Source organism: Callithrix jacchus, chromosome 8 (genome assembly GCF_049354715.1).
Source record: "Callithrix jacchus isolate 240 chromosome 8, calJac240_pri, whole genome shotgun sequence".
NCBI classification, from domain to species: domain Eukaryota; kingdom Metazoa; phylum Chordata; class Mammalia; order Primates; family Cebidae; genus Callithrix; species Callithrix jacchus.
Window position 1 is genome coordinate 3,240,883 of NC_133509.1, and position 24,108 is coordinate 3,264,990.

The following is a 24,108-nucleotide window of genomic DNA, read 5'->3' on the forward strand; positions in this document are numbered from 1 at the left end:
TCTCAAAATAAATAAATAAATAAGAGTGTGTGTGTGTGTGTGTGTGTGTGTGTGTGTGTGTGTCTCATGTTTGTTTTCTAAATTTTAAAGCAATTCGAGAAACTTTTTCTTAGTTATAAGAGACTTAAGACTAGGTTATTAAAGACTAATAGGCAAATAGGGTAGTTGGCATTTTTGTCATTTATCAAAATTAATTTGAAATCATTTTAATCTTCATTTGGACAGTATTTAATTTTAGCAATGTGGGTTTGTAATACGGTAGAAATTGTGTGTCTATGTTTCAGCTCAATTCAAGGATTTTACTTTTAACCACTTCTTTACTCTTTCTGAATAATTTTTTCCTAAATGGGCAATCTTTAAAATTTTGATTTTTATTAAACAACATTATAGTGCTTTTTAAGGGTTTTAGTTACATTTTAAAATTCAAAATTGTTCAGAATGGCAACTTTTTTAAAATTTGAAAACCATGGGGGTTATACATTTATGGAAATATTTAAAAGGAACTGTAACAAATGTAATACTACGAAGTTTCCAGTGAAACCTCTCTTCAGATGAAATACAGTCTTGGAGTAGACAGTATATAAAGATCCTTTCACCAATCTGTACATTAATACTGATTAATTTAAATCAGTATTCAGCGAATGATACAAATTAAATTATTAGAATAGAATTAAAAATCAAGAGGAATTCATACTGTTTTTCAGTCTGTCTCTTAATTCACAGACCTCTTACTCATCATCTAATTAGATTTAACATTTTTCCATTGTGAGCGCTAAAGCCATTGGCCAAATTAAAGGAAAACAAGTCCCTTGTTGGGTGCTCCCAGAAAAGTAAGGCCATACACAGATTGAGTATGCAGGATGGTGTCATTTAATGGCATGGGCCTTTTATTCTGAAATGGAGCTCTTCATAATCGTTGAAACTTAGAGGGTAGCAGGCCTTGGGGTTTGCCATGCCCTGCTACTCCCCCAACAGCAGCAGCCTGTCAGCTGTATGCTAACGAGGTGAACAATTAAACAGAGTCCTATCTGGCTGGCCCCACAGGCTCTAGGCTCAGACAAAGAACTGTTTATACACCTGTTGTATGTGTAGACAGAGCCATTATAATGTGGAGCTGCAGATTAAAGGGAAGACTTGGGAGCCCAGGAGAGCAAGGGTTAAAGAGAACTATAAGAACTGTGAAAGTCAAATTCTCCAGAAAATACAGGAGGGCCATTTGCAAGGGGAATCGTGTTACAAAGAAAAAGTTTCTGCTAACTTCATTAACATGAAAAACTCCAGACTTCAAGCCCTCTTCTAGTCTGAGACTTTTTTTTTAAAGACTTATATTTTTGCTGTGTGTGCTGGTTAAATTTTTTCTTTTGTAAGCTAATTATGTTTAAGTCCGTGTGAGAAAACATTTGGTTTGTATTATTCTATAGATCTAAAAATATTGCTGGTATTTCTGTTGCAAAACAAATCTAGCATCCTTTCTGATTTTCCTGAAGGGAAAAGTAAAATTTCTAGTATTTATTATTTAGATAATCATCAGACATTTTTTAATAGTTGAGTTTTAGAAAATCAAAGAATTATTTATGCTGATGAAGTAAAAGGAAATCAGAATTCAGCAGATGCATCAGCACTTAGATAAGTGAAAATTCAATTTGTTACCGTTCAGTAGTATTGTCTTACCGAGCTATAAAACGTTTCACTTGTAAAATATATACTAAGTATAAATTTAAATTTAGAAGTCTATTTTCTTTTAAATTACTTGGTGTGATAGTTCAAAATACTATGTAAAAACAGAATTAGCACATGTTGCCAGGGTTCGTAAGAAGTTTTAAGTCCACATTATTATAAATGCAGATCCACCTCAGCTTTTACTTTAACTGATAATGACTTTCTCAGCCCATCAAAACTCTCCTAGGTTTATTTTATCTTTAGAGTAGGCCTAATCTTCTAAAGTTTCAAAAAAATGTACAGCCATATGTTGTGTTTGCCCATATCTGTTTTTGTAAAATGGGATTTTGAACTGCCTTTCCTCTTAGATCACTGGGTAATTCATAGTAAGAAAGCAAGCTCATTTGTTAGGAATAAACAAGACCAGGATACCCTTGAAAAAGAATTTCACGAAACATCTTTAAAATAATTTGTTCTCTTGAATTCAGTTTTCACAATCTATTTCTTTACTGGTTGTTAGGCTGAGTACTTCAAATTCTTCTCAAGTTTTTTTAGAGGAACAACTCAATACTGAAACTTTCTGAAGTGGGAAGTGGGATGGAAGCTTGCCATCATTTCTGTGGTCCTTCTCAGCTTTAAGATTTTGTGATTGAAAAACATGATTAAATTGGGTGGTTTAGAGAAAGGGTATAGTGGATGCATGATTATTACCCAAGGGAGTAGTGACACAAAGAATGCTCAGCAATGGCCAATTATAAAATCATTTTGAAAGTAACTACTGCATTAAATTCTAAAATCCACTAAATGAGTTTTTTTTAAATAAAGGTGAGAATAAGTATAAAAGACAAACATTTCTTAGAAAGTGTGGTGGAGTGATGGCTCCATTCTAATTTGATCTATTGCCAAATGGCTTGCGTTGCCTAAAACTTTGCTTTGGTCCCTTTTGTTTAGCTTACAGGAAACCAAAAGATAAACCTGTACAGGGATATTTATGCTTCCTAGGGTAAAATCATACAAAGTCATGCAAGATAAAGCTATATTAATTACTCAAGAGGGATTCAAAGCTTGACAGTTTACTAGGATTGAAGGATTTATTCAGAAACAGTGGTTCTTATATATAACTCCAGGCAATAAAACTATTTAATTAGAAGCTTAATCTTCTAGTTGACATGTCTGCTACTATTCTAATAAAAACTTCATCTGTAACAATTTTTTATGTATATTAATACTGCAATAGCTGAATTTTTCGTGGTGTTTGCATGCTTTAGCGTTCCTATTTCAGGTTAACTGTGACTTGTGTAAGTTTGATTAAAGCTAAAAATAAAAATACATGTAAATTTTGCTGCCTAGCAATGCACAGCTTTTGTTTTAAATTCTTTTAATTTTGTATTGCTTATGCTGCTCTTTCAGAAGTTTTGAGGGGAAGATACTTTATAAGATGGAAGGGGCAAACTTAAATAAATACTGTTGCGTGGAATGTAGCAGTATTTTGTAAAATGCCAGTTCATGCACACTTTAATGTATTTACGTATTATATGAAATAGATTTTCAGAATGATTATATAGGATTATTATTAGACCCTATAATATATAGTGCATTGTGGCTTACAGAATTTTTTTCTTTGAGACAGAATCTCACTCTGTCACCAGGCGCCAGGCTGGAGTGCAGTGGCGCAATCTTGCCTCACCGCAACCTTCACCTCCCGGGTTCAAGCAGTTCTCCTGCCTCAGCCTCCCAAGTAGTTAGGACTGCAGGCGCATGCCACCATGCCCAGCTAATTTTTTGTATTTTTAGTAGAGACGGGGTTTCACCATGTTGGCCAGGATGGTCTTGATCTCTTGACCTCATGATCCACCTGCCTCAGCCTCCCAAAGTGCTGGGATTACAGGCTTGAACCCGACCTACAGAATGTTTTATGAGCTCATTTGCTTCTAACAACAACCCTCTGTTGGATTTAAAATTTACAAATTAGAATTTTCATTTTTTAAAAAAGGTATGTTTTGGTTTGATTTAAAAGCAGTTCTTCTATGAAGTATCAATATTTTGAAAGTCTCCTCAAAAACTGGAATAATGACATCCAGAAAATTTGCTGAATTCAAATGAGCAGTGCTGTTTTCTCTATGAAACCTAGTAAAATAATTTGTACAGTTATTACCCCTGAACTGTCTTGACCATTTTTTATTTGGGGGTTTTTGTGGGTTTTCTTTAACTTCAGGTTGGAACTCATCGGGAAGACTCTGTCAGTCTCAATGGCAATCATTCAGTCCTGTCTAGTACAGTCACTACTTCAAGCACAGACCTGAACCATAAAACACAAGAAAATTACAGAGGTAACTATATTGTTGGTTTTCAGAAATAATGCAGAGATATCATTTGGATGACTGTCACCTTTCTCTCAGCTGGATTGACATCCGTGAATCAAAAGTCGTTTAGGTGAGGGAGTTCCAAATAGTAGTGTGGAAAGCAGATATTTAGGGTTCCAACTGGCCCGCTGAGGTTGGCAGTTACACACAGTTGTTCATGAATAGAGCACATACAGACTATTGTTGGGTATTTACCGGTTTTCTTTTACCTCTTCCTGCTCTGTCATGTCCTTCTCCCTCAGACATTTACCCTCATGAATGTATGTATCTTCATGGCTCCTAGAGGCAGGGACAGAGATATTTTTGACTATACTGAGACCTCCGAATGGTGGAAGCTGTTGTTTTAGAGATTATCGTTTGATTGGAGAGTCATAACATTTTTATAAAAAGCCAACTGATCACTATTCCAATAGAGCTACCAATAAATGTGAATATAGAGCACTTGTAAGTGCAAATAAGACTACCAAAATAAAGTTATCCCAGTTATATTTAACCATGATTCCTATTTTGCTGTTTATCAGGAAGATGTTGAGCTTAGGGCCTTTACCTTGGCAGCATCTTAGAAGTTCGTTTCTACAATCCATAGTTTTTCATCCTTGTTCATTTGTAGAATAGTGCCTGAAAGTGAGCATTAGACTTGTCATGGGGATCAGACTTGTTCTTTTAAATACAAATGCTGTTAAAAAGCACAAGGATGTTTGACATGTTCTTTTCAGCTCTAAACAGTCTACTTTCCTACATCATCTGATTTCCATCATAACCCTGTAACCACTAAGGATATTCACCTGCTAGAATTTTATTGTGTTCTAATTCGTAAATGAGTCTCGTCTTTTATTTTATGTTACCTTTGCTTCTTTGTTAGGTGGCTTGCAAAGTCAGTCTGGAACTGTCGTTACAACAGAAATCAAGACTGAAAACAAAGAAAAGGATGAAAACCTTCATGAACCTCCTTCATCAGATGACATGAAGTCAGATGATGAATCCTCCCAAAAAGATATCAAGGTTTCATCTAGAGGCAGAACAAGGTATTTGTTAGCATCCAGGATTTAAATTTCACTCATTTGACATAGGTAAAAATACTTGAGAAGTTTGATGTCATGCATTTATTAACAGTTTCTATGTTAATAAATGTTCTAGATAATGTGTTAGGATTTTTGTGTATGTCGTCTCATTTAATCACCACATTCTCCCTATAAAAGAAGCATATGAAGGTTTGACTTCAAAATTATGTTTTCCTTCATACTACACTGTTTTAGGGACTATATATAAAAAGTAATTATATCTCTGAAGGTAAAATAGCTAAAAGAAGTTAAATTGTATGGTACAGACATTTAGATAGATTTGATCAATAAATATTTTAATATAGTCAGCTGTCACTTAATGGGACAAGTTGTAAGAAACACATTGTTAGGCAATTTCATCATTGTGCAAACGTACAGTATACTTCCACAAACGTAGCCTGTTGTTCCTAGGCTGTATATCTGTATACAGGTTACTGAACTGAATACTGTAGGCAGTTGTAACTCGGTGGCAAGACTGTGTGTTTCTAAACACATAAAAGGCATGGTAAAAGTAACAGGTGAAGAATGGTGCACTTGTACAGGGCACTTACCAGGAGTAGAGCTTACAGGACTGGAAATTGCTCTGGGTCACTCAGTGAGTGGGTGCTGGGTGAATGTGAAGGCCTATAGACTTTACAGACACTGTACATTTAGGCTGTATTTCATTTATTAAAATACATTTTTCTTCAATAGTAAATTAACCTTAGCTTATTGTATGTTTTTTACTTTATACAGTTTTAAATTATTTTTAACTTTTTAACTCTTGTAATAACTTAAAACACAAACACATTATATAGCTATACAAAAAAATTTCTTTAAGTCATTTTGTAAACTTTTTTCTTGCTTTTTTTCTTTCTTTCTTTTTTTTGAGACGGAGTCCTGCTCTGTCGTCCAGCCTGGAGTGCAGTGCCATGATCACGGCAACCTCCGCCTGCCGGTTTCAAGCAATTCTTCTGCCTCAGCCTCCTGAGTAGCTGGGATTACAGGCACCCACCACCACTCCAGGGTTTGTACTTTTAGTTGAGACAGGGTTTCACCATGTTGGCCAGGCAGGTCTCCAACTCCTGACCTCAAGTGATCTGCCCCCCTCAGCCTCCCAGAGTGCTGGGATTACAGGCTTGAGCCATCATGCTAGGTCTTGGGAAGCTTTTTTCTATTTTTAAAATTTAGTGTAACTTTTTTTACTTTTCAGACTTTTTTGTTAAAAACTAAGACACAAACACACATGGTAGCCTAGGCGTACACAAGGTCAACATCATTAATATCATTGCTTTCCACCTCCACATCTTGTCCCAGTGAAGGTCTTCACAGGCAGTAACATGCATGAAGCTGTCATCTGCTATGGTAACAAAGCCTTCGTCTGGAATATCTTCTAAAGGACCTGCCTTCAGGTCTTACAGTTGACTTTTTTTTTAAGTTAGAAGTATACTCTAATGATAAAAAGGATAGTGTAGTATAAATACATAAACCAATAACATAGTTATTATTATTATTATCAGGTACAGCAGATCCTGAAAGAACATCATTTTGTGAAATGTTGATGACAAAAAAAAAATTGATTCCTAGCTGGAGCCTCTGTCTCTGTGGAGTTTGCACATCCTTCCCATGTCTCATCATGTGGGTTTTCTCTTAAGTTCTCTGGTTTCTTCCTTCATCCCAAAGATGTGCATGTTAGGTTGATTAATATGTCTAAATTGTCCCAATATGAGCGAGTGTGGGTGTGAGTGAGTGTGCCCTGCAATGGAAGAATGGCATCTTGTCCAGGGTTGGTTCTGCCTTGCTCCCTGAGCTGCTGGGATAGGCTCCAGCTTCGCCCTGACTGTGAACTGGAATAATTGGGTAAATTATTATCTTACTTATTTTTACAAGTCTTTCTTAAATATATATATATATATATATATATATATATATATATATATATATATAGTTTACATTTATTTCAGTGTTTAATATTAGAAGTGTTTTTGGTCTTTCTTTAGAGTTTTAGTGATATTTCGCCACCAGAAATGTACTGTAGGGACTTAACTCTTGTTTATATCAATTAACCTATGATAAAATTGGTTTTATTATATGTCATCTTGCTTGAAGTTTCCAAGAACTGATCAATGACATTAAGTGAGGACTTACCGTAGTGTGTACTGTACATAATTGCATGCTTTTATACAACTGGCAGCACAGTAGGATGTTTATACCAGCAGCTACACAAACAGTGCCTCATGTGACTAAAGCATTGTGCTGCAGCCCTACTACAGCTGCAAATCACTGGGTGATAGAATTTTTTAGCTCCAGTATAATATTATAAGACACTGTTATATATATAGTCCTTCATTGACCAAAACAGCATTATGGGCCTCTTAACTATATGTTAATATAAGAGCCGAATATATGGTAGGACTCTGACTTAAACAAGGGGTCAGCAAATAGTGGCCCATGGGCCTGCCCAGCTTGCTACCTGTGTTTGTTTTTATTATTATCATATATATAAGATATATGATTATACACATATATATTTATATTTTTATATGTTCATTTATTTATTATTATTTTTTTAATTTTTTTTATTTTTTGAGACAGGGTCTTGGTGTCACCCTGGCTGGACTGCTGTGGGTGATCTTGGTTCACTGCACCCTCAGCCTCCCAAGTAGCTGGGATTACAGGCACATGCCATCATGCCCAGGTGATTTTTGTATTTTTAGTGGAAACAGGGTTCCACCGTGTTTGCCAGGCTGGTTTCAAACTCCTGGCCTCATTAATGATCTGCTCACCTCGTCCTCCCAAAGTGCTGGGGTTACAGGCATGAGCCACTGCACTTGGCTGCTGCCTATTTTTATAAAGTTTTATTAGAACTCCACCATGCCCCATTCATTTACTTATTGCTAGACTAAAATAGTTGCCACAGAGACTGTATGGCCCACAAAGCTGAAAATATTTACCATCTGATTCTTCTCGAGTATGAGAAAGGAAGTACTCTAGGCAGAATGACGTTGCGTGGCGTCTTCTAGAAAATGGACTTGACCTTGCTCTGAAGTATGAATAGAGACACATAGTATGTTATTTTCAAGTGATTTCCAGATTTTTCCTTCAATTTTTTTTTTTCAGTTCTACATTAAAATTAGATGAGTTAGGCTGGGCACAGTGTCTCACTCCTGTAATCCCAGCACTTTGGGAGGCTAAGACAGGAGTATCACTTGAGGCCAGACGTTCAAGACCAGCCTGGGTATCATAGCTACATTCTATCTCTACAAAAAGTTATAAAAATTATTGGGACATGGTGGCACACACCTGTAGTCCCACCTACTTGGGAGGGTAAGGCAGGAAGATTGCTTGAGTCCAGAAGTTTGAGGCAGTGGTGAGCCATGATCATGCCACTGTACTCCGGCCTAGATGACAGAGAGATGCTGTCTCTAAAAAAAAAAATTAATAAAAATTTAAAAGTTAGATGAGTTAGTATATTTGTGGTACCCCCTATTTCTTGGCATACATGTTCATTTATCAGTGATAAGCATATATCATACAGATTTAAAACATTGTTCTTTGTGTTGAATTATGGTGTAAAGGGGACTACAATGAGGATGGTAGATAAAACTCAAAGCAGAATGGTTCTTTCTGTCACATACTTGAAAGGTGTCCTTTTGCTCTTTTTCTCACTGTTTTCAACACTTAAACATTTCTCTTGGGAAAAAGGAAATCTTAAGATCTCAGTAGTATTACTTTAACATGCATTGTACTCAACTTTCGGGCATAAGGAAGGAGAAACTGTTTCAAGGAATCCAGAGATCACTCTTTCAAGGCATCCTAACGCTTTCATAATTTTTATTAAAATAGAACTTTTTTGAGACGGAGTTTCGCTCTTGTTTCCCGGGCTGGAGTGCAATGGTGCGATCTCGGCTCACCACAACCTCCGCCTCCTGGGTTCAGGCAATTCTCCTGCCTCAGCCTCCTGAGTAGCTGGGATTACAGGCACGCGCCACCATGCCCAGCTAATTTTTTGTATTTTTAGTAGAGACGGGGTTTCACCACGTTGACCAGGACGGTCTCGATCTCTTGACCTCGTGATCCACCTGCCTCGGCCTCCCAAAGTGCTGAGATTACAGGCGTGAGCCACCAAGCCTGGCCTAAAATAGAATTTTAAGGGAAATAATTTACATATTTCCTCCATGTTCATCTTCTTATAGCTCAGGAATCAGCAAACTTTCTCTATAAAGGCCCAAATAGTGAATATTTTAGGGTTTATTGGACATACAGTCTCTGTCACAGCTACTCCCTTCTGCTCTTACAGTGCAAAAGGAGCCAAAAACAAATGGATATCGCTGTTCCAATAAAATTTTAGTTACAAAAACAAGACGACAAGCTCATAGATCATAGTTTGCTTACCCATATTATAGATATCAGAAATTAGGAGGCAGTGTAAGAGGTTAGTAATAGTCCATAATAACGGGTCGGGTAATAACATGGCCTCTGGACAAAGTAAGATAACCTGGGTTTGAAATGTGGTTCCGTTGCATACTTGCCAAGTGACCTTGGGCAAGTCTTTGAGCTCAGTTTCTTCTTCTTGTCTAAAAAGAGACTTTCTATTACAGGATTCTTATAGGAATAACCTGAAAATGATGCATGTAAAACCCTTTGCACAATGTCTAGCAGACAGTAAGCACTCAATAAAGATAATACTGGGTCTACTGTTACGGTGGTCATTTTAGGTATATGGTGTAGGTTTGCTTCCGCAGTGCACTGGCCTGACATCTCTTCGTTATACTACCACCAGTTAGCTGTGTGATCTTGGGTCATGAAGTGGTTCTAAACCCTGCTGCTCAGACCATGGAACATTTTAGAAATCCAGGTGCCTGGACCCTAACCCAAACTCACTAAATTAGTGAGTCTATCATTTCTGGTGGTGAGACCTGGAAAGTTGTATTTTTAAAGTGCTCCTGGAAATACTAATGAGTGGCTGTCATCTGTGGACACTTTTGATGATCTTTAAAGGCCTTTTTGAAGTCAAAGAACCAGTTACTTTATTTTGCTAAACGAATGCATTTATATAATTCTTAATGACTAGCAGGTAAAATATTACATACTTTTTAGAAACAGGGTCTCTGTTGGTCTCCCAGGCTGGAGTGCAGTAGACTATAACCTCAAACTCCTGAACTCAGGCAGTCCCCCCATGCCCATCTCAGCCTCCGAAACCACCTAGGTTACAAGGCATGGCCTGGGTACTTGTTCTTTCATTAGAATACTCAGGGTATTAGAGAAAAGATTTAAAATGTCTGATATTTTTGCACATGATTTCAAGGTTCTGAGAAGCTTTGGTCAGTAATTTATATCTGAGTCATAAACAGAACTTCCTTTTTTTTTTGAGACGGAGTTTCGCTCTTGTTACCCAGGCTGGAGTGCAATGGCGCGATCTCGGCTCATCACAACCTCCGCCTCCTGGGTTCAGGCAATTCTCCTGCCTCAGCCTCCTGAGTAGCTGGGATTACAGGCACGTGCCACCACGCCCGGCTAATTTTTTGTATTTTTAGTAGAGACGGGGTTTCACCTTGTTGACCAGGATGGTCTCAATCTCTTGACCTCATGACCCACCCGCCTCAGCCTCCCGAAGTGCTGGGATTACAGGCCTGAGCCACTGCACCTGGCCAGAACTTTCTATAAACTGTTACAAAGCATCTCCCTCATGTTTCTTTTTTAAGTATGTAGTCTGTTTTCATTAAAGAAATTTTAAAAATATAGAAAAGTATACACAGAAATTACAAGAAACCTCGCTATTCAGAATTAACCACTGTTAACTTTTTCTTTTTTTTTTCCTGAGATGGAATCTCCTTCTGTCACCCAGGTTGGAGTGCAGTGGTATGTTCTTAGCTCACTACAACCTCCACCTCCTGGGTTCAAGCAATTCTCTTGCCACAGCCTCCTGAGTAGCTGAGATGACAAGCTCCTGCCACTACGCCTGGCTCCTTTTTGTATTTTTAGTTAGATGTGGGATTTCGCCATGTTGTCCAAGCTAGTCTCAAACTCCCCAACCTTAGGTGATCTGCCTGCCTCAGCCTCCCAAAGTGCTGGGATTACAGGTGTGAGCCACCGTGCTCAGACTCACTGTTTACATTTTTAAGTAGTATCTCTTTTTCCATGAATGCATTTTACATAGGAATTAAACTGGACATAAGTTTTCTTTGCTGATTTATTTTTAGGGATTTTCTTTTATTTCTGTCATACCTGAGACTTAATAAATTGGATATATGTGTTGTAATTTCCATTTTTTTTCATTCAACAATGTATTTTTGAAAACTTTTGGTTTTGTTTTGGATCAGTTTTATTGAGACTTATAATACACATGTAATAATAAAATTTACTACTCTTAAATATACAGTCTTAGTTATTTGACCAATATATACATTTGTGTATGTATATTAAAATGTATATATTTTGACAAGTGTAAAAGTTATATAACAGCTACCGTATTCATGATGTAGAATATTTTCACCACCTCAAAAAATATTTTTATGTCCCTTGGTAGTGAATCTCTTTCCTCCATCCCACAGTCCTTGGCAAGCATCGATCTGCTTTCTGTTACTATAGTTTTGTCTTTTCTAGAAGTTTATGTAAATGGAGTCGTAGAGTGTGTGATCTTTCATGCTGGCTTTTTTTTACTTAGCATAATCTGCAGCAAATGGTCCATTATCTGAATGTACTATGATTTATTAACCCATTTCCTATTAATAGATTCCAATATGTTGCTAATGTAAATAATTCTGTGATCATCTCCCTTTACATAAATTTCTGTGTACATCTCTAATTATATCCTTAGGATGAATTTCCAAAGTTGGAATTGCTGATCAAGAGGTAATGAACATTAAGGCTCTGGATTCATTTTGCCAATCTGTCCTTCAAAAAATTGTGTCATTTCTCCCATGTTTTATAGTCATCACCACTGATGACAATTTCTCTGTAGAACAAAAAAGCCGTTTTCTGAGATACTTCTCTCAATCTGTATCTTAAGCTTTTCTGCTTTCTTCTCACCAGGTAACTGCTAGAATATATTTAAGAGCATAGGCTAAGCAAATTATACATTAATGTACTAGGAGAGCTTTCAAACTTTCATGTGTATATGAATCATCTGGAGAACATGTTAAAATGCAGCTTCTAATTCGGTAAGATGGGAGTAGAACCTGAGAGATTCTACCGCAGTACTTGTAACAAGCTCCCAGTAATGCTGCTGCTGACTGACTGGTGGGTCACTTTTTGCGTATCCAGGTGCTAGAATGTTATGTAGTTATTGATCTTGTATTTATGAAGAGTTTCTGGAGAGATCTTCATGCTATGATTTACACTGAAAAATGCACTTGAGAGTGTATATGACTGTATATGTGCATTGAAGGAAAACTGGAAAGGAATATACGGTCATGTTAACTGGACCTGTTACTGCTGTTTAGCAAGATTTGTAGGTAGTTTTCATTTCCATCTTGATGCTTTGCAATTGTGCACAATCAGCATGTCTTACTTCATAGGGGACCTAATAGACTTTGTTACTTTATTTTCTAGCAGTACTAATGAAGATGAGGATTTGAACCCTGAACAGAAGATAGAAAGGGAGAAGGAGAGGCGGATGGCTAACAATGCCAGAGAACGTTTACGCGTACGGGATATTAATGAAGCATTCAAAGAGCTTGGGCGAATGTGTCAGCTTCACTTGAAGAGTGAAAAACCCCAAACAAAACTCCTTATTCTTCATCAAGCTGTGGCAGTCATCCTTAGTCTAGAACAGCAAGTCAGAGGTAAGCAGGTTCAGCCGAGAGGTGTAACTTCTGCCTCAGATGGGCAGACATTTCTGTATACAGTTGCTCTTCTGCTTGGGGAAGCTGTTTGTTATTTCTCCCAGTACTCCTGCCACTGTATCATCAGTGTCATTTTCCCTATAATTCTCACCTCTGTCTCACTGTATTGCAGAGTGTCTGTGGGCTCAGTGTTCTCCACCAATGGAGAGTAACTCTGTGAGGCAAAGCAGAGAACAGACAGCCTCTGCCTGCTGCTCAGCCTATAATTCTCACCTCTCTCTCACTGTATTGCACAGTGTCTGTGGGCTCAGTGTTCTCCACCAATGGAGAGTAACTCTGTGAGGCAAAGCAGAGAACAGACAGCCTCTGCCTGCTGCTCAGCCTATAATTCTCACCTCTCTCTCACTGTATTGCACAGTGTCTGTGGGCTCAGTGTTCTCCACCAATGGAGAGTAACTCTGTGAGGCAAAGCAGAGAACAGACAGCCTCTGCCTGCTGCTCAGCCTATAATTCTCACCTCTGTCTCACTGTATTGCACAGTGTCTGTGGGCTCAGTGTTCTCCACCAATGGAGAGTAACTCTGTGAGGCAAAGCAGAGAACAGACAGCCTCTGCCTGCTGCTCAGCCTATAATTCTCACCTCTCTCTCACTGTATTGCACAGTGTCTGTGGGCTCAGTGTGCTCCACCAATGGAGAGTAACTCTGTGAGGCAAAGCAGAGAACAGACAGCCTCTGCCTGCTGCTCAGCCTATAATTCTCACCTCTGTCTCACTGTATTGCACAGTGTCTGTGGGCTCAGTGTTCTCCACCAATGGAGAGTAACTCTGTGAGGCAAAGCAGAGAACAGACAGCCTCTGCCTGCTGCTCAGCCTATAATTCTCACCTCTGTCTCACTGTACTGCACAGTGTCTGTGGGCTCAGTGTGCTCCACCAATGGAGAGTAACTCTGTGAGGCAAAGCAGAGAACAGACAGCCTCTGCCTGCTGCTCAGCAGTAGTTGCTTTGTGTCCCTTTGCTCTGGTTGCTTCTCATCCCTCAGCCATTACATTTACCTGCTTGGACCTGCCCTCCTCCCTGCTCTTTATGTCTTTCGTACTTCTCTGTATTCATTTTCTTGCCTTCTCTACCTTGGAGGATCTGCTGTGCTCTGCTGGTTACTAGGATGCCTTATCCTGGGCCCTTCTGCCTTCACCAGACATGGATGTCCTGACACCAGTATCATTAAGGTCTCAGGGCTTCTTTGTTGACCCCAGACCCAGGAACACCAGGAACTTTTTGGGCTAACATACATTGGCATGCCTGTGTGTCCTAAAGGGCAAAACAAGTCACCCACTGCTTACTCAGTTTCATTTTTCACGAAGTTTGTTGCAATCTTGAAGAACTTTTGAAACTTCATTTGTTCAACATGTGTTTATTCCGTACCTCCTCTGTGCCAACCAGCTATGTCCTAGAGACCTTGGGTTATCAAATAATAGAAGCTTCTTGTCCTTAAGAGGTTCTACCATCAAGGTTGAGTTTCTCCACGTGTTTATATATTGTCTTAAAATATGCTAAGCCTTTTCGTAAGGAATTCATAAATGTGGCCCTAGGTTCCAGGTCTGAGCACTATTCTCTCTGAGAGCAATTCTTTCTGTTTTGTTTGAAGAAGGTTCAAACAGGAAAAAAGAGTAGGGTGGGAAGATGCTTGAAAACTACAACCGTGGACCCTCAGCATAGGTTACAGAATGAGTACTCATTCTTAGGAAAACCAGAGTTAGAGAAGTTGAACAAACTTTCAGAAATATATACAGTAGGAGTTACTTCATCCATCCACTTCCCTCCAATATATCTAATGAGTAAGAATGAAGGATAGATCATTCTGTGTATAATCAACCTAACATTAAAAGTGATTGATCCTCTTCTCCCAAGATCCTTGGAGTATAAATGTTACTGAAACTTAACCTTCAAGGAACTATAGACTCCCTTGGGATATCTGCAAGGAGGCAGATTTTTACCCACTCACCTGTGGGAGAAGTAGCGGTTCCTTGAACTACTCATACCTCCTGTCACTTTACCAAAGGTTTTTTTCTTGAATTGTGACTGACACCCTTTGTCTCGCTCTGAACACAACAAGGCGTCTGCGTTCAGCTGTCCAGATATATTCACTCTCCTCCCCTTCAGCCCAGGATATCTTCTACCCTGACTTCACCCAGCTGTTTATTGTTAAAGCCACTGCCTCGGTCTGGGCTGTGAACGGCTACTGTCTGGTCAACAGGAGAACCAGAACTAATTCTAGTACACAGCATCTTTTCCTTCTATAGTGCATTAAAATCAGAATGCAGTCATTTGTGTTTTAAAAACTTTTTTTTTTTAAGAACAGAGATCCCTACTTCAGATTTAAGCCATCAAAATGAGAAATACTTCTATGTTTGACAAACACAAACGTAAATAAATAAAACATTAATTCTACCATGCCTGGACGGACCTTACTCATTCGTAGCATTGGACTTTGCAAGTGGTTCCGTACAGGCACCTAGAACAGAAAAGCTGAGTCTGAGACACGGTCTATCGTCTATGCTTATTCAACTTTCTGACTTTCTGGTCTTTCATGGGTACTGACTGTTTCACACACTTCTGCAAAGCTCTGTCTAATCAGTTTGTGACTGATGAGAGTTTGAACAGATTTCAGATACACTGAACTGTAACCTTGTTAGGGATTGCTCTGGTACTCAGAAAAGCCTACTTCTCCCCTACCTTCAGACGAGGCTTCCAGCCTTACCTTAGGACTTTACATAAAAGCCTAGGGTTCTTTGCAAGACTTCTTTTTTTTAATTATCTCCCTATCTATCTGTCTGTCTGTCTGTCTATTTTTGTGGAGATGGTTTCACTGTGTTGCCCAGGCTGGTCTCGAAATCCTGGCCTCCAGCAACTACAGGCGTGACCCACCATGCCTGGGCTCAGACTCCTTGAAGGACCCTCCAGTGACTGTCTGTCAAATAGGGTTTAGAATCCTTCATACAGGCCACAATACCTGTTCCTTGTCTTTGGCAATACCTTCAGAGTTTTGTATAGCCGCTGTCCTTTCCTCAACTTACCTCCAACAGTTTTGAGTTACTTGGTAACTTGATCACTTTTGAGAGCCTCTTCATCCCTACTAGGAGCCTCCTTAGTAGTCCCCGATCCAGCAGTTTCTATTAAAACATGTCTTCTGCTTACATGACCTATTTGGGCATCCTCTTCACTCTGGATCCCCTTCTAGTTTGGGATGATGCTCCAAGCCTGTGTCTGTTGTGACACAGACAGGTAGTCTCAACAGATAAGTAGTTATACCAGGAGGCAGGCAGATCCAGGTATAGTTCATCCCAGAGAAGAGTGGGAACAGTGGTTTCTCTTCTGAGCCTCAGATTTTGCCAGAGCACTTAGTGCCTTGTTGCCCCACCTGTCAAACGCTGAGTCCCCACTGTCAATTTAAGCTTTTCCATTATCATGACTATGATATGTTATTTGTACCTTTGCCACTTTTATTCCCCAGCAGATAAATCATATTACCTTCAAGTTTGTACTCTTAGCATCACTCAAGACTCAGTTGAAAACATTTTCTCCTCTTTCAGAGGTCAGCTCGATCAGCTCACTGTTCTTTTGACAATTTAGAGATAAGATAGCTATTAGATTTTTATTTTCCTGGTCTCCAAGTGAGTTTCAAGATAAATGGTGTAGGACAGTGGTTCTCAAATCTGGCTGGTCTCAGAATGACCTGAAACTTTTCTTTTCTCAAACATTTCCAAAACTTACCCCTAGGAAATTCAGGTGCAATCAGATGGTTAAATGTGCTAGACTTAGCATATTCACTGATAATACTGCAATCTTTCCTGCATCCCCACTAAAATAAATAAAAATAGTATTTATTTTAACCCACAAGGAGAGATGAGAGAGCAGACCAGAGCAGATGAGATAGCAAAACTGCGTGTAGGATGGAAAGTCGATGGAAGAGTGGTAACTGACTGACTTGTTTCTAAGTACTGAAGAATACATGTCTCAAGAGTGGTAAGATCTAACCTTGTGCTAAATATAATGATTTTTTAAAAACGACCCAAAGTTAAAATACATAATCATGATATTTCAGAGCAGTAAGGTAAAAAGAATATTCTGAAGCTTCTGGAGATAAAATGTAAATAGCTTATAGATAAACAATAATCAAAATACCAGCTTCCTGGACAGTAGTAGTGGATTCTGGGAGATAGTGAAGCAGTACCTCCAAATTTCTGAGGAAAATAATTTCAACCAGAATTCTTTCTTTTTTTTTTTTTTTGAGATAGACTCTCGCTCCGTTGCCCAGGCTGGAGTACAGTGGCGCAATCTCTGCCTACTGAGTTCAAGCAGTTCTCCTGCCTCAGCCTTTTGAGTAGCTGGGATTATAGGCACGCGCCACCATGCCCAGCTAATTTTTTGTATTTTTGGTAGAGATGGGGTGTCAACCATGTTGACCAGGCTGGTCCTAAACTTGTGACCTCAGGTGATCCACCCACATCAGCCTCCCAAAGTGCTGAGATTACAGGCTTGAGCCACCACCTCCAGCCAATTTCTACCTAGAATTCTATACCTTGCCAGACAATTAATCAAAACTTGAAAATAAAAATGAAGATATTCCAGATAAGCTGGGCATGGTGTGTGCCTGTAGTCCCAGCTGCTTGGAATGTTGAGGCAAGAGGATCACCTGAGCCCAGGAATTGGAGGTTAAAGTGAGCTATGATCGTGCCACTACACTCCAGCCTGGATGACAGGGCCAAGACCACCCTGCCGCTAAATAAAAATTAGGTTGGCTGGGCACAGGGGCTTATGTCTGTAATCCCAGCACAATGGAAGGCCAAGGCAAGAGGATCACTTGAGGCCAGATCACTTGAGACCTGCCCGGGCAACATAGTGAGGCCCCATCTCTAAAAAATTCTAAAAATCAGCTGGGCACGGTGGCACACATCTATAGTCCCAGCTACTTGGGAGTCTGAGGTGGGAGGATCACTTGAGCCTAAAAGATTGAGACTGCAGTGAACTGTGATTGTACCACCACACTCCAGTCTAGGCAGCAGAGTGAGACCCTGTCTCAAAAAAAAAATAAATATTTCAGATATCCAAATCCTTTAAAAATTTACCTTCCAGGTTGGGCATGGTGGCTCACGCCTGTAATCCCAGCAGTTCGGGAGGCTGAGGCAGGCGGATCACCTGAGGTTGGGAATTCAAGACCAGCCTGACCAACATGAAGAAACCTTGTCCGTATTAAACATACAAAAAACTAGCCGGGTGTGGTGGCACATGCCTGTAATCCCAGCTACTCGGGAGACTGAGGCAGATGAATCGATTGAACCCAGGAGGCAGAGGTTGTGGTAAGCCAAGATCGTGCCATTGCCCTTCAGACTGGGCAACAAGAGTGAAACTCTGTCTTAAAACAAAAACAAAATAATAACCTTCCACATACGTTCTTTTTTTTTGGAGACATACTCTCACTCTGTCACCTAGGCTGGAGTGCAGTGGCGCGACCTAGGCTCACTTCCTGAGTTCAAGTGATTCTCTGGCCTCAGCTTCCCGAGTAGCTGGGACTACAGGTGTATGCCACCACTTCTGGCTAAGTTTTTGTATTTTTAGTGGAGGCGGGGTTTCACCATGTTAGCCAGGATGTTCTCAATCCCCTGATCTCGTGATCTGCCTGCCTCAGCCTCCCAAAGTGCTGGGATTACAGGCGTGAGCCATTGAGCCTGGCTATATGTTCTTTTAAAAAATAGAGACAGGGTCTCACTGTGTTTCCCAGAGTGGTTTTGAACTGGGCACAAATGATCCTCCCACCTCAGCCTCCTAAGTAGCTGGGACTACAGGCATTAGCCACCATACCTGGCTCGTGTATATTTTTTCAAAAAGCATCTGGCATATGCTTTAGCCAAATAAGTGCATAAGCAACAAAGATAAGTATTATAGGATCCAGGAAACAAAGGATTTAACATAGAAAAACAGCAAAAAGAAATCCCATGAAAAGAGCTACTGGGCCTGGAGAGCACCTAGTCCTTGCAGAATACCATTAGCTGCATAAGAAAGGTTTCCAGGGAAAGAAAATGGAATTAATTGATGATATGATGTGTTCAGGATTTTAGGAAAATACATTGGTAGGCATTTATTAGATCTCTCGGAGCATTTGGTGGTGGGTTGAGGAGATGGAATTTGCATTACTAACAAATAAAAAAGCAAGCAACTATTAGCTATAGGAAAAATAAACAATTGTATGAGCAAGCGAGCAATCACTGTAAAATTCTTTTTCTTAGCCAGGCGCAGTGGCTCATGCCTGTAATCCCAGCATTTTGGGAGGCTGAGACGGACAGATCACAAGGTCTGAAGTTTGGGACCAGCTTGACAAACATGGTGAAACCCTGTCTCTATGAAAAATACAAAAAATTAGCTGGGCGTGGTGGCACATGCCTGTAATCCCATCTACTCAGGAGGCTGAGGCAGGAGAATTGCCTGAACCTGAGAGGTGGAGGTTACAGTGAGCCAAGATCGTGCCACTGCACTCCAGCCTGGGGGACAGACTGAGACTTCGTCTCAAAAAAAAAATTGTTTTTTTCCACCCAAGTTCAGGTCAGATGGGTAATGTGCTGAGGTCTTAACAAGGTTGGACTGGGTGATACATCTCACACACACTCATGAACATCCAGTCTTCTTGCTCATGAACTACGAAGGGATCAAACCTTTCCTTCTTTCCCTCCTCCCTTCCCTCCCTACCTACCTACCTCCCTCCCTCCCTCCCTCCCTTCCTTCCTTCCTTCCTTCCTTCTGTCCCTACCTCCCTCCCTCCTTCACTGCCTCTTTTCCTTCCTTCCTTCCTCCCCTCCCTCCTTTCTTCCTTCCCTCCCTCCCTTTCTTCTTTCCCTCCCTCCCTCTTTCTCCCTCCCTTTTTCTTTTTCTTCCTTTATCTTTTTCCTTTCTTACTCTTTTGTTCTTTCCTCCTGTCTTTTTCTCTCCTTTCTGCCTTTCTTTCATAATTCTTTTCTTGTTCTTTCTGCCTTTCCTTAATTCTTTTTCTCTTCTTGTTCTTTCTGCCTTTCTTTTCAGTAATTATTTTTCTGCTTTCTCATTCTTTTCTCCTGTCTTCCTTCCTTCCTTTTTTCTTTCTTTCTTTTTCTTTTCTTCTTTTCTTGTCTTTTATTTTCCTTTCCTTTTCTTTTTGTTCTCCCTCAGGGTTTAGCTCTTTTGCTTAGGCTGGAGTGCTGCGACACAATCATGGCTTACTGCAGTCTCAACCTCCCAGGCTCAGGTGATCCTACAACCTCAGCCACCTAAGTAGCTGGGACTACAGCTGGGTGCTAGCATGTCTGGCTAATTTTTAAATTTTTGTAGAGACAGGCTCTCACTATGTTGCCCAGGCTACTATAAAATTCTTACCTCAGCTGCTCTCTCCATCTAGTCATAATAATATAAATATTTACCTGGTCATAATAATGTAAGAAGTGACTGACTAGTGAGTTAACCAAAAATTTAGCTATAAACATGTTGAGAAGTTGATGTTTGAAGAGAGTCAAGTCCTCAGCTGTGTAAGAAGTCAGTAGATAGAATTCCCTCATTGAAATGTGGGAAGATGTACTTCTCATGCCCTGCAGGTGATGAGAAGCACCACATCTTTCTGGCTGCTTAACACACGTTTGCTCTGGGCTGGGGCTGTCACACACCAGGAGGTATGAAAGAGTAGCTTTAGCCTTTTTTGATCAAAGTTGTATTGACCTCACGTTTCCTGGAGCCGCTGTAGTATTGTTCTTCCCGCCTGAAGTGCTCTTGGTCTTACTCTAGGAATCTTGCCTAACTTACCGAGTCTTTGGTTCTGGACCTTCCCAGCATTTCTCATCATGCCTCCTCGATTCTGGTGTGACAGTATTAGTTAGCTAAGAGCAATTTTCCATTATAAGAGAAATGAGAGCCTTTTTTCATTTGGAATCTTTGGCGTCTCACATTCTCCTCTTTAAATTTTGCATACTAATTTATTACCCTCTTTTCAGTCTTCTGGTCATTATATGAAACTTTAACCTCCACAGCTAAAAAGACAAACTGATGAAGGACAGACTTTTATTTGTCAGAGGTGCACAGCTACTTACTAAGAAATCAGCTCTTCATATTTCTCATTTTCCTCCTAGGTATATAAATACCTAGTAGGATATAAATAAATGAAGAATGTATGTTTCTTCCTTCATTAATCCTCCTTCTAGTTGTATACAGGGGCTCAGAAAATTAGAACTCTAAAATGAAATTGTATTATTATGCATCACTGATAGTCAAGAGTCAGCCAAGTTTACCATATAATGAAACTGTTTGTTTACTTTTTAAAAAATTGGATGTGAACTATAAATGTGTATTGAAATGTATACATGCAAATACATTTTTACCTTACTTTAAAAGGGAAGCTGGAACAGTGGCATGTGCTGGTAGTCCCAGATTTTGGGGGGGCTGAGGTGGGAGGATCCTTTCAGCCCAGGAGTTCAAGGCAAGCCTGAGCAATGTACTAAGACCCCACCTCTGAAAAAAATGGTCGGGGCAGGGACATGGAAAAAGGAGAGCTGTACTAATGATATATAAGCTAGCTATGCCCTCATTTCAAGAAAATCTAACTTTAAAAAATTACAACTTCTAAAAATTACTATTTTCTTTCCAGACTAATTACAAATGATCCCTTTATATTATATTCACTAGGACATTTTTAATCCATTTATAAAAATATGTGGAACAACTCTTAACCTATAGTATATGTTATAATCAGAAATAAAAAGCCGTATCGGAAGTTGTGGATATCTTGGGCTTCACACTCATTTTTTTGAAAATCCAACAGGCATAGTAATGTTTAAGTGGATTTTGCTCTAATAGATGTCCTTTCCCTTTATTTCTCACAGTAGCACTCTATTCTTTTTTTTTAATTTGTTTGTTTTTTTTGGTTTTTTTTTTTTTTTTGAGACAGTGCCTCGCTCTGTCATCTAGGCTGGAGTGCAGTGGCACAATCACTGCAGCCTTGTCAACTCTTGGGCTCCAGCGATCCTTGTGCCTCTCAGCTCATTCTTTAACCTCTTTTGAAAATGCCCACATTGCAGATCCCAACCAGTCTTCTTTGCTATCTTTTATAAAAAGCAGCAGAGGTTTTTACCACCCTTTTTTTTTTTTTAAGCTGTAGTCTCTCTCTGTCACTCAGGCTGGAGTGCGGTGGTGTGATCTCAGCTCATTGCAACCGCCGCCTCCCAGGTTCAAGAGAGTCTCTTGCCTCAGCCTCCCAAGTAGCTGGGATTACAGCATGTGCCACCACACCCAGCTAATTTTTGTACTTTTAGAAGAGACGGGATTTCAACATGTTGGCCAGGATGGTCTCAATCTCTTGACCTAGTGATCTGCCCATCTTGGCCTCCCAAAGTGCTGGAATTAAAGGCCTGAGCCACCGCGCCTGACCCTTTTCCACCCTTTTAATCACACTTCCAGCAATAGAAAGACCAACTCAGTCATCTTGTTTCATATATATATCAAAGTAGAAAACTAAGATGTGTACCAGCTATCTCCCTTCCTTGAATCAGTATATTTCCTGTAGAAGAGGTGTTCCTCAGCCCCTAGGCCATGGACCAGTACCAGGGGCCAGTGAGGAACCAGGCTGGCTGCACAGCAGGAGGTGAGCAGAGAGCAGTCCAGCGAAGCTTCGTCTGTATTTACAGACACTCCCCATCATCTGCATTTCGGCCTCCTGTCAGATCTAATGCCTGATGATCTGTCATTGTGTCCCATCACTCACATGGGACCATCTAGTTGCAGGAAAACAGGCTCAGGGCTCCCAATGACTGTATTATGGTATATTTCGTTTTATATTATAGTGTAATAATAATAGAAATAAAGTGTACAATAAACATAATGTGCTTAAATCATTCTGAAACCATCCCCACTCCCCTCCCCCCGTTCATGAAAAAATTGTCTTCCACGAAACCAGTCCCTGGTGCCAAAAAGGTTGGGGACCACTGCTTTAGAGAAATAGCTAGAGATGTGTCTTTATCATTTTCTGAACTGGTAACATTTTAGATAAAGCACAGATGTCTCTCTCAAGTACAAGAGGTCCGCATTCATGTCAATGCAGTGTACTATGTCTTAGCAGGACATTGAAGAGACTTGGTAGGCTAATAACAACAGCATTTGCCAAAATGTTTGAGTGAAGAGTGGCGTGTTGATTGAAATTAAAGCAAACCCAAGAAGACTAAATCATTAGCAAAACATGAAGAAAACACAAAGTGGTCACTCAGAAGTATAAATGTGGAGACTTGGTTTAATGCTGAGGTTTTATGTGAACCTATGAAATGGTACTTAGTGTGGGAATGAAGTCACACAGAGATTGGTAATCGCCACAGAAAGAAAAAGTAACTGCGGTTAGTTCAGCTTGAGACCTAATTCATGACTTATAACCATAGTAATACAAATTCATTCCTCCTGTTTCAGAGAGGAACCTGAACCCCAAAGCAGCCTGCCTTAAGAGAAGGGAAGAAGAAAAAGTTTCTGTCGTATCGGCAGAGCCGCCAACCACACTGCCAGGAACCCATCCTGGGCTTAGTGAAACTACCAACCCTATGGGTCATATGTAAGCATCAGCCAGGTAAGTATAGATTTGAAAGAAGGAGCAAGGAAATCACCTTAAGTTGCGTCTTAAACTGGGCTGTTACAATCTTTGAACAGAATTCTCTAGTGGGCAGTGTGGCCATTGTAAAGGTCACGTGTAATTTGAAATACAGCAGTTTGTCTTTCTGTTACATTGGCAGACTTAGAGAGCCAGTGTCATTTTATACCAAATTACCATTTTCTTCAGAGTGTGACAGTATGTTGTGACTTTGGTTCTTGCGTTCTGAATCATCATGTGTGCTCTCTTAACCACAAATATCTTCTGACCCGAGGAGAAATTGTACAGTGACTCAACCATCAGAAAACACTCTTACCACTCATGTTCTTCATTTCTTTATTCAGAAATGGTTGACTGTGTCATCAACCAGTTTTCTGCTAATTCTCTAGCTCTTTGTGATGAAGTCTTTATACATGAAAAAGATATTGCTTGCTTCTGTTTGGATCAGTCATGCAAGTTTGCAATACAATGCTTCCTCTTCCCTTCTAAGCACATCAGTTAACACCCTCTAGAATCTATTAATGAGTGTGAGGTTATTATATATAGTATAGCCAGAATGCTCTAATCTCTGGTGGAATTTTACTTGTTCAAGGATTCTTCTTTATTTCTTCCTCTTCAGG

At 39.7% G+C, this 24,108-nt stretch overlaps 1 protein-coding gene and 1 non-coding gene across 23 annotated transcripts in view; one reads left to right on the plus strand and one right to left on the minus strand.

The window, feature by feature from the left end:
- Positions 1-24,108, plus strand: part of TCF12 (transcription factor 12) — a 363,108-nt gene that overhangs the window by 333,966 nt on the left and 5,034 nt on the right. For 17 of the 22 annotated variants that reach the window (XM_035258674.3, XM_035258676.3, XM_078333237.1 and 14 more), the window contains 4 exons: positions 3,875-3,989; positions 4,885-5,047; positions 12,617-12,849; positions 23,314-23,467. In XM_035258674.3, coding sequence (XP_035114565.1) covers positions 3,875-3,989; positions 4,885-5,047; positions 12,617-12,849; positions 23,314-23,456 — 654 coding nt within the window. In that variant the 3' untranslated portion in view covers positions 23,457-23,467. The remainder of the gene's footprint in view (positions 1-3,874; positions 3,990-4,884; positions 5,048-12,616; positions 12,850-23,313; positions 23,468-24,108) is intronic. The other 5 variants (XM_035258675.3, XM_035258677.3, XM_078333245.1 and 2 more) reach the window with 1 other exon arrangement.
- On the minus strand, positions 19,446-19,551 carry LOC118145427 (small nucleolar RNA U13). The gene has a single exon (XR_004730542.1). It is a non-coding gene; the product is annotated as a small nucleolar RNA U13 (small nucleolar RNA).